This window comes from Pinus tabuliformis, chromosome 9 (assembly GCF_031772625.1).
Source record: "Pinus tabuliformis cultivar Carrire ecotype Pingquan chromosome 9, CPIR1, whole genome shotgun sequence".
NCBI lineage: Eukaryota > Viridiplantae > Streptophyta > Pinopsida > Pinales > Pinaceae > Pinus > Pinus tabuliformis.
The window spans coordinates 1,449,641,533-1,449,652,942 of record NC_142307.1 but is presented as its reverse complement, the minus strand read 5'-3'; the positions used below and the strand labels follow the sequence as shown (position 1 = coordinate 1,449,652,942).

The 11,410-nt window shown below is 35.1% G+C and overlaps 1 protein-coding gene across 1 annotated transcript; it reads left to right on the top strand.

The window, feature by feature from the left end:
- Positions 1-6,234: 6,234 nt before the first annotated feature.
- On the top strand, positions 6,235-10,542 carry LOC149154049 (uncharacterized). Its single transcript, XM_089444025.1, has 4 exons — positions 6,235-6,351; positions 7,638-7,754; positions 8,758-8,994; positions 10,066-10,542. The coding sequence occupies exons 1-4, from the start codon at positions 6,235-6,237 to the stop codon at positions 10,540-10,542; spliced, it is 948 nt and encodes a 315-aa protein (XP_089300151.1).
- The last annotated feature ends 868 nt before the right edge of the window (positions 10,543-11,410 follow it).

Sequence of the window (11,410 nt, the reverse complement as noted above, 5' to 3'; positions counted from 1 at the left end):
CTTGAACAAGATTCTTCTCTCTCTTCGCAAACCTCTTCAGAAGACTGAGGAGCTATCTTCTTCCCAAAAGATTTATCTCTTCCAGCAATGTTTTTCACAAGGGAGTGAAAAGTAATATCTTTGAGGTTTCCATTTGCTTGCAATGACTCAAGATAATTTGAGTAAGTGGGATAAAGTGCATTGAGAAAATCTAGCAGAGGAATGTTCAGTTCAACATTAGTGACTTTGATATCATGCATAATAGATTTTACTTCTGATGCAAGAGCAAGAGGATCATCATTTTGTAATTCAAGGCTAAACAATTCAATCATGAGTTGAAAAACTTCAAGTGTAGAGTGTGAGTCATAGAGTTCCTTCAGTTTTTGTAAGGCTTCGAAAGCATTTGAAAATGGTGAAATATGGCGACTCACCTCTTCATTCATTGATGCTCCAATCAATGCATAAGCCTTGTTGTTTTTATTTTCCCAAATGGTGAATTCCTTGTTTGAGGTAGGATGTTCTGGTTATTTGTCTTTGTCTCCAATACACACTCCTTTCCATAGCTCATTAAAAATTAGAGTGTTTAATTTTCTTGGACCATTCTAGATAGTTCTCTTTCCCAGAGTGAATTACTCCAACAATAGATATTGGTGAATGCATTCCCAAAAAAATATTTTCTTTTGATTTCCAAAACAAGCACAACCTTTCTGGATATCTTCTGTTTAGGTGGAAAAGAATTCACTATATTAATACTTTTAATGTAGCATAAATTCCTCCACTCACAAATATATTATATGATGGTTTCAACATATAAACTCTTTAATATATATAAAAAAAATACCATCCAAAATTCTCATTCTATTATCACCATTCAAAAATATCAACAAATTTTAATGCTACCACCATTTTCAAAGGAGTTGAATGCGCTTCACACCATATACATTAACCATACCTTGAACTTTTATCTGTGGAACTGTAGCATTGAATTTGCAACCAGTTTGAAAAATGCCCCAATAATCTTCGACGTTGTGACAACTGGAGCTATGGGAGTGGAGCTGAGGAATAGGGATTTATATGTAGACTTTCAAAATATTCATATTGAAATATCAGCATATACAACGTTTTGATATCAGACCAGCATATGTAGAGTTTTGATATCATACCAACAACGCAATCATTCAATGCATATAAATAATTTGTACCAGCAGTATGCAGTGTTTTCCAACAGCCTCCAAATATTGATATAATGGAGTGTTGTTTGGTCTTCTACCAAACTTAGAGTGTGCTCAGTCCAACACCACGCTCTAGGGAATAATAGACTCAAATGCAGTTACAGTCATAATGTTCGCCATAACACCACGCTTCCAGCTGCGCCACCCTTCAAGCACACAATACGCAACACTTCTTTGCGTCACATGACCATTCCATGCAGCAACTAGCTCCAGTCTTCACAGTAGGCAAAGCAATGCCTTAATGTAGCAAATCGACCCTTCAGCACTCCCACTGCATTTAGACTAGTGAATTCAATAATGCATAGAATCTTCCAAGGATAAGATAAAGAAATCACCAGTGCAGGTGTACATGATGTAGAGAAGGTGACAGTTCTACAAAAATAGGGAGAACATGAGGGAGTTACAAAGGGAGGAAAGCTAAAATTAGAACTGGCTCTGATACCACGTCAGGCCATGAGGTAACTCCTCAAATGAGATTATATTATTCATTTAGGTTGTTCATTATTATATACATGAGGGAGTGATTGTTGAGTTTCATCTCTCGATGACTCTCCATTTTCTCTATTATTTATTTACATTATTTACAGTTGTTCACCCAATCCCTATGATTAGGTGTGAAGAGAATATTCTAAGCTATTTAGTGGAGGTTAAATCCCTACCATCCATCTAATAATTATGGACGATTGAATTAAAATTAGATAAACTTTATTCCAAGATAAATACACCTATGGGAAAAATAATTATTAAGTGAATGATAAAGATTTAACATTCATAAAACAGAATGTTAGTTTATAATATAGTAACAAATGCTATTTATATATAAAAATATTTTTATTAAAATGATAGTAAATTTTCATAGTTAATAATTCATTACATATTTTTAATATATATATATATATAAACTCATAAATTAATTTTCTATATAATTAATAATATATTATTAATATTAATTTAAAATAAAATATTATACACTAAATATTTTGATGTTTGTTAGGAATGAGAACATTTAATTAATATAACACTATTAATTTATACACGTTACATTAGTAAGCAGAGTAATCTTTCCACGAAATGTGTTTTTTTGGTCTGATGACTAGGCAGATTCACTCGTGAAGAACATCTTACGACATCGATCATATGTCGTGTATACCATACGTCACAAAGCATGTCTGTTTCTCAATGTCCCACAGTGTCTGGCCTCGAAATAGGCGAGAAGAGAAGCACCTTCAGCACCCCGACTCTCTTCCTGTTCTGGAGCATGGCTAAATTAAAAATTTAGGAAATATTATTAAAAAATAGATATGTTTATATTTAGGAAATATTATTAAAAAATAGATATGTTTATGTGTAATTATGAAGATATAAGTCATATTTAATATTCAAATATTTTTATAAATTAATTTTGTTTAAAATTTAGTAGATATTTTTTAGAATAGTAAATTTAAGTTGTTTAATTTTAAAGATTTAAAATTATAAGTTTAAGTTGTTCAATAGTTTTTCCAGAGAGAAGTTGTTCAATAGTTAAGGTGTTAAATTTATTTATGCATTTAAAAATTAACTTTAAACAATAAGAAATCACAATTTTACTAAAAATTATATTTTCCAAAACTAATAAAAAAAATCATTTTATTTGTTAATTAGACTATGCCTTTGATATTTTAGAATGTTATATAAAATTTACACTTTTAATAAAGTAATTTGTTAAAATATCTTTTGATTTGTTAATTGATAATTTCTTAAAATATCTTTTGATTAGTTAATTGATTATTTTTATTTAAAATAAACAAAAGATTAACAAATTTTTTTTATAAATTTTTGAAATATTTTTAATTGTCCAATTTTTGTATTTTTTCATAAAGTAGGTGAATATATAGGTGTTGATAATTCAAAGTAATATTCTAGCTAAATCATAGTTAAATACATTAGTTACATAGAGTTAGAAGTGTTTATTTTAGAATAGTACTTTCTTAATTTCAATTTATTTATCAATGAGCACAATCATATAAATAATGACTAGTAAACATTATAAGAGTCAATTATTAATAAGCATGAAAAACATTATCCTCATTTTACCAAGGAATTTTTTAATATGTATATAAGTTTTTTTTTAGAATACCTTGCCTTATCAATACCACATGCCCAAAAAAACATAACTTGATTCATATGGTACTAGTTCATATGATATATTTTTTTCTTCTAATTAATTAATTTAATTAAAATGAGAAGAGCCCAACTACTTTTTAGGTAAATCTTAGTCTTAGTTTTGTGTTTATTATTATGAATATTCCAGAATATTTAGTGGAGGTTAAATCGCTACCCTCTATCTAATAATTATTGGTAATTAAGTTAAAGTTATATAACTCTTATTTCAAGATAGACACATTTATGGGCCTAATAATTATTAGAGGGATAGTAAGGATTTAACATTCACAAAACTTTATAATATTACTAATAGTAATTAATTAAAATTTGAGATTTATATGCCATGTTATTTATGTCTTTTCTACTTTTTAATTAAATTAATATATTACATTTGTGTCATTTCTGCTTTTTAATTAAATTAATAAATTAAAAGAAATAAATGTCATATAAGTAAGCATCATATAAAATGAATTATGAGTTTTTGAACATATGATATTGATGAGACATGATATTAGTTTATAGTATTATAATTATTCCTGATTATATATTAAAAATTTCTTTAATAAAGTAAAAATAAAATATCAAGTTAATAATTCATTACATATTGTTTATGTTTAGCTCCAAAATGAATTCTTTATAAAATTAATAATATTAATAATAATTTAAAATAAAATATTATAAAATAAATATTTGATATTTGTTAGGAATGAAACTCATAAATAATTAAGACTAACACTATTTGATTAATATAACACTATTAATTTATACAAACTACACTAGTATTTGCATATTACCGTGAAATTAAACCGAGGAGGAAAGACATTTGTTCAAAGGTTCTATCAGAAACTACTAATCTGAACAGCATCATGAGGGTAAGCTAAAGACACTTGTTCAAATTTCTATAAAAATGACTAATCTCAATAACATCATGAGTAGGCCTCATGATAGAAAACGCCATGAGGGTAAGCCTCACACTAAAAAGACTCCTAAGACATGCCGAATCTAAACACGACGGTAAACGTCACAATAAAATAAAAAAACGCCATTGGCATAATTAGTAGTCATAGTAATTTTTCCACACTACCATGCAAGACCCCTAAAAACATGATTAGATGTCTGGTGACTAGGCAGATTCACGAGTGGAGACATCAATCATATATAGTGTCATACCATGTGACATATACACATACGTCACAAAGCATGTCTGTTTCTCAATGTCTCGCATACGTCACAGTGGCTCGCCTCGAAACGAGATGCCAAAGCCTTTCAGTGCCCGACTCTCTACGTGTGTTGAATATTTGATGGAACATGCCTTCATCTACCAAAATTCCACAGACGAGAAGGAAAGCCTATTCACTGTCGCACTTTCTTCATATTCTTCATCTACAATTTCATGTTGTGAATATTGATGGAATCATTGGATAGTGACTCGCCTGGTAATTTCCAAGAACGAAACCCTTTCTACACCCGCAATCTCTTCATCTCTTGAATATCAATGTTATATGGCCAAGATTGAACTGTAATCATCCGAGCTACACGTTTTGAGCATTTCACCGTCCACGTCATATTTATCTTCACTTCCAAGCTACGCGTTTTGACCATTCCAATCTGTGCACAATAAATAGACTCGCCTCCATATCTCACCAAGTATTTTTATACACGCAACTGGCAGCAGGCTGAAGCTATCATCACTACCAGCATCCAAGTTTGTCAACAACTGCGCAATATAATTAGTGTTCAATCGGTGTTTTCAATCCTACTATGGAGGAAATGCCCCCACAGGAACATAACCATGCCTATTCTCGAGCAGGCGAAGCTAGCGCAGAGAAGTCTTGCCAATTTAAGGGAATCCGATTCCGAAAATGGGGGAGTTGGGTAGCCGAGATTCGGATGCCCAGATCTCGACAGAAGTTATGGCTTGGATCATACACAACTGCGGAACAGGCCGCCCGCGCCTTCGATGCCGCAGCGTATTGCCTTAGAGGGCCTAACGCCGTTTTCAACTTTCCGGATTCACTTCCCTCTATTCCCTCTGCGTCTTCTTTATCCCGTCACCAGATTAAGCTCGCTGCTGCCAAACATGCTACCTTGGAACAACCACCTCCCATTTCTCCTTCGGCTCACAGTAACGATGAGAATGCCAATGCCAATGCCAGTGCCAATAAGAAGAAAAGGAAGAAGACAAGGAAGGACGCTGCATTGCCATCAAGCTCGGCTTCTGTTCAAGAAACAGTACTGTCGTTGAGGGAGAGTGGATATCAGCAAGAACAAGAGTTGGTGATGTGGGATAGTCTACTTGCGGAATCAGGTGATTGCCTCACCTGGAATTCGGAGAGATTGCCATCAATTTGGGAGGAGGAGGAACAGCAACATGAAGAAGACATCAGCAACTTTGACAATTTCACAGACCTGTGGAACTTCGATGATGTTTGAATTGCTTCCGGAGCTGAGGCCGAATATCTTTGATGGTTTATTTTCAAATGAACTTCTCATCAAACCTATGGTACAAAGAGTACCAACGTTTAAGGCTAAACGTGAATGAATAATTAAAGGGGAGTGATTGTTAAAGGATGTCTTTGTTTTGATAATGCAATTTATCTCAGTAAGTAACTATAAGCTCGAATAAATTACAAAAATGAGATCGAATAAATTTATTTGGACTTTCAAATGAATAAAAACTACATCAGCCTGGTTCTTGGGTTGTATTCCAAACGAGATTTAATTTAATTAATATTTTTTTATTAATTTATGATGATTTTGTTTATTAAGTTTTGTGGCAGTTCTCTCCGGAGCAACAGATGTCCAAAATAATCCACAAAGGTACTTTTTCACATTGTTGTAAATTTACATAATAATTTGGTAGTTCACAAATTTCCGAAAGATGAAGCTGAAGTTCATTCAATGCTATGCAGTAATTGCTACCAACATAGTTGTAATCTTCCACATTGCTGGGATAATTGCCCGAATTTGGAATGTGGCTGCAAACCGTGCAACTGCTGTTAAACATAATTGCTCGTTGAAATGATAATTTTCTTTCGTGTTATTACGATGCACGGGGGGGGGCGAGAATGAACTATCATAAAATGACCCATTTTATCAGTTGGTCAATAGCCTGTATTGTTGTAGACAATATATGTTGTTCTCATCTGGTTCAGAATCATGGTTGCTTTTTTTTTACATATATCTTAAAATTGTGGTTTAATGGTGTGGAGGTTTGGTTTTATGAATCTCGTGGTCTAATTTTAACAAAATTACAAAAGTATAAATGCAATGCCTGAAAGCTGCTTCAAATGCGATTTCTTCAATTAAAAAAATATACAAAATACATAGATGTAATCTTCCACATTGCTACCATCACTGATGTAATCTTCCAAATTTCTACCGTCACTGCCTGCGTTTGCATTTGTCGTGTTGTACAGGACAAATGAAACTTACATAATTTCTCCATGAAACTTAACATAATTTCTCCATGAAACTTACATTTTCTTTCCTGTTATTATGATGCAATGTGGGGTGAGAAGGAACTATCAGAAAACATCCCCATTTGATTACTTGGTTAATAGCCTGCCTATTATTATGGGTACGTATTATTTTCAGGTATTTCAGAATCATGGCTAAACGTTGCTTTCCATATGTAAAATTCTGGATATGAATGATCAGTGAGGAGGAATTTGAAGTAATGAGGAGGAATTTGAAGTAATGACACACAAGTATTGATGGTTGGATTGAAAAATTTAACGGTATTGTCATTCAACAATTACTATTATTCAACAATTACTATTATTCTGTAAATTATTGAAGCAACAATTTTATTTTAATTTTAATTATAGTACATAGAATATATTTTTAAATGTATAAATAACTTATAATCATTTTTTTAAAATCATTCATCCTCAAACTAACAGAACAATCCAAGAATAAATAAGTAGTCAACTCTTTGAGGATGCCGGAGTAAATACCTGAAAGCAGAGGCAAACCCTGTTAAGAAATAGAGCCTTAACCAGACCCCTTTTCCTCATTGTTGTAGCCAAGGGAAATAGAGGTACCTATTAAAAAAAAAAAAGCGATAGTCAAAATAGTTTTAACAGAGAGGAACAAAACTAACATTGGAATAGTGGGTAAGATGCTACAGGAATATCCCTATGATTTTACCACCATAGTGCCGCGAGATGGAACTTTACCTGCAAACACACAAGAAAATGCTAAAAAAAACCAAGCCTGTAGGAGCCGGAAACGTTCCTCACATCAAACCCTCGTTTTATCTCGGTGCATGTACTGCTGAAGGCAGCCATCCGATGGTGCGGCCCTCCGGTGACAGATGAGAGCACCTGTGCAGAGAAGGTCGAGAGGAGAACCACGCATAACTTGGTTCTGCGCGCTGGAAGTCAGCTCTGGGTTCCGGTGGGAAAAACATCGATTTGAACCCGCTGGGAAAAACATCGATCTGTACCCAAGCGAAAACTAGTGGTTCCTTTGCCATGACTTCGGCAGAGAGTAGCAGCAAGCTCTGAACAGTCAGACAGAATGGAGTTCGGGAGAGAGGGTTAGAGTAGAATGTTACCATGAAAAGAGGGGAAAGGTTTCCACCGTCAGATGAGCATCATCGCTCCAGATCGTCGATGCAGTGACAATCCCGAGATCAATGCCAAGTATCCGGCGGTGGAAACAAACCTAGAAGCCTCCGTTGATGGGTGTTATATATTGAAGGTTAATGGCTATGTCAAATCATATATAGGTGTTGATAGGTGTTGACATGCGGGGGTGATAGCCAGATATAACACGCGCCGTGATCAGGGATCAAAATTGAACACGTCAGAGCCCTTCAAAGGGTCTCTGGCAAGTCAGAGAAGTAAGAAGAAAATTTTACCAGTCAAAAAAAATTTAAAAATTGACTTTTGTCATTTAAAAAAAAAATTGGAATAATATCTTAAAATTTTTTAAGAAGTGCTGTCAAATTGTCAATTTTTTTTTAAATTTCATTTTTCTTGAAATTAGAATTTTAGGAATGTTGAATTTGTAAATTTCTTTTCATGTTAAAACTTAAGTCCCATTTTAGAAACTCCCATTTGAAAAACAACAGTTTCCTTTTGAGTTGTTTTTTCTAATTGTGCATATGATGCAAGTTCTTATTACGCCGTCCCTCTGAAATCAACTCCCCTCTCTACTTACCTGTCATCGTGTAAGCCACACGATTATATGTTATTGCAACAATTTCAGCCGTTGATCATTGATTCAAAAGGGTTGCCCAAACGGTTTGGGCGTTTCATTTGGCAGATCGAATAGTTTCATCAGGGCAGCTGAACTGGGCTCTCTAATGCTACATGCGTCCCACTAACCCTGTTGGCGGGCTTTTCTTGTACTGTCTGTGGGTGGAGTTGATTGATCCCAAGGCTATACTGAGCAGGCAACACATTCTCACAAATCCCACATTCTCACAAATCCCGGTGTTCTCAAATCCATCGTTGAGAAAGCGGACATGAGAGAAAGCGATACCGTCCGGGAAATCGGCCCGGGTACTGGAAATCTAACCCTAGAGTTGCTGCAGGCCGCCCATAGAGTCATCGCAGTCGAGATCGATCCCCGGATGATCGAAGTAGTTCACAAACGCATAAAGGGGACTGAAATGGCTCAGAGATTGGAGGTGAGTTCCAATTTCCTTTGCATCTTGTTTTTACATTCATTCACCTTATTTACCTCATTAACAATATGTCAATTCCACATGGATTGTGACTCTTCATGCCCACCCCAAGTTTCAAATCCTCAGAGACATGTTTTCCCTTCATGAGCTGTTGCTTCTATGCACCTGTGTAAGCAGCGGCTCAGGCTCCGTCTCCATGTGGATGGGGCAAGGTGTAGGTCTTCTGCCACAATCACTGAGACATATGTTTTCGAATATCTGTTGTCAGCCTGCTATAGTTCGTTGTGATATTCACATAATGGAAATGGGCATGTTTTCTGCATGACCTAACTTCAGTTCATCGTGATAATCCCATAATGGAGAAGGGTGCGCTTGCTACATTTGTAAACTGGAAACATCAACCAAAAAAGAATCCTACATTGACAACAATACTGAAGAAGGTTTATTTGTGAAATACCACATACATTAAAACTTTTTCAAATCTTTGCCAATCTGAAAACTGGGTTTAGGGTGAATTTCTCATGCCTATGCGATGAAAACTGGCTATGGGGTGAAGTCCTCATGCTTATGTGATAGCAGCCTTCTTTTCTTCAGTTACTACCTTTCTCCAATCTAATGATGCTTAGAAGTACCTGTGTGCTTTGGGAAGCCATAATCTTGTAACGTACTGCACTTTCTGTCTGGCAATGAAAAATGCCAATTTTGGCAATAAAACACTTCTTCTTTTTGCAAATTTGATGTTGCAGATGGATTCCCTACCCCCTTATGTCCAATTGGGCACCTCAGTATTAAATTTATGCAATTCAAACCTGTAATTCCAAGATTCTGGCAAAATTTCTGCCAAATTTACAAGGAAAATGCACTGGAAAGAGATTCTGTTTACTGCAAGGTTAGCCTAAGCTATGTGCTTTGCAGGTTCCCTTGTGATGTCTTCGTAATTGTCTCTTGCAATTCCTTTTTTGTTGCTTGTGATTGCTGTCTTTGGTGATACCTTATTAATTTTTGGGATTACGATAAATCAAAGTTGCTCTTCTCTAATATGACTATCTCCTTTTTCTTTTCTGTTATGGACAGTTGGTGCCAGGGGACATACTACGAACAGACTTGCCAACTTTTGACATATGTGTAGCCAATATACCTTACCAGATATCATCTCCGCTCATCTTCAAGCTTTTGTCCACCATGCCCATGTTTCGAAGTGCCACCCTCATGCTTCAGAAGGAATTTGGCCATCGCCTCGTGGCAAAGCTTGGTGATTCCCTTTTCAATCGCCTGGCTGTCAATGTGGATCTTCTGGCCAGTACCAAGCTCCTTATGGATGTGAGCAAGAGGCATTTTACGCCATGCCCTAAAGTGGATTCCTCTGTTGTGAGAATCGAACCAAGGGCATGGCCTCCTCCAGTCGACTTGAGTGAATGGAATAGATTCACTCTGATGTGTTTCACCAGAAAGAATAAGACTCTCGGTGCAATCTTCCTGTTCATCAATTTTAATCTTGAAGGCATATATCCCTGCTATTGTTTATTTGCTCCCCAAGATTATCTTCTTTAAAGGCATTTAGAGCATGGATGGCAGCAATTTCTCAACAAACATTATAGGTACATTTGCATTGTATGAGCAAATGGAGGAATTTTTCCTTTTTAGTTAAAAGGACAAATCATCTTCGGTTTTTCTTTGCAAGCAATACTTTAAGCAGACAGGCGTTTCAATATGAATTAGTTATGTTTTTTCGATCTCTTCATATTTATTTTCTTCAACATGTTTGAAACCTTTTCTTCTGGGAACTATTGTTTTTGGAAATATTTTACCTTGAATCAATTCGTCTTAGCATGCATTCAAGTTAGTTAGAATGGAATCACATAGGTTTCAGCAGTTTAGCCTAGTCGGTTGTCTCATTAGTCAGGACTTATGAGATGTATGTTAAAAGACTGAAACCTGCTTATGTTAAGGTGAATTTGTGCTGAAAACAGTTTTCAATACTCACAGATCAGACCTTGATCCGAAGAAACTTGTGGGTTAATGGAAACTCATGATCACAGATATAACTGAAAAAGGGAAAAGGAAACCCTCCTATTGAACGATTTCCTCTGCGAAGTTTTTCTCAAGCTCTTGTCAAATACAAGGCAAACTCTTACATTCCAGCTTAACAGAGTTCTTCGCAGAACTGAGGTTTTAAACATTTTGTTCGTAACTGACAGGAAAAATATCTTGAAGATGGATCACTTTCAGCTGCATAATTTTTTTAGTGTCTTGTACTCTAAAGTTGGAGTACGAGGGAAAATATTCCTTGCTCATTAAATAAAGCCTCATCTGTGACTCCGTCGGTAACAACCACTCTTTAGAAGGTAGGCCCCGATATAAATACCAACATTTTGAAAGAGAGTCTAAAATCCTGAAAGGCTCTAAAGGATCATAGTGT

Excerpts from the sequence above, each read along its gene's own strand:
- LOC149154049 (XM_089444025.1), top strand. The coding sequence starts at position 6,235 with ATGAAGCTGAAGTTCATTCAATGCTATGCAGTAATTGCTACCAACATA. Across the intron at positions 7,755-8,757 it reads GAAGTCAGCTCTGGGTTCCG|GCAACACATTCTCACAAATC; the intron begins GTGGGAAAAACA and ends TATACTGAGCAG. Across the intron at positions 8,995-10,065 it reads AAATGGCTCAGAGATTGGAG|TTGGTGCCAGGGGACATACT; the intron begins GTGAGTTCCAAT and ends TGTTATGGACAG.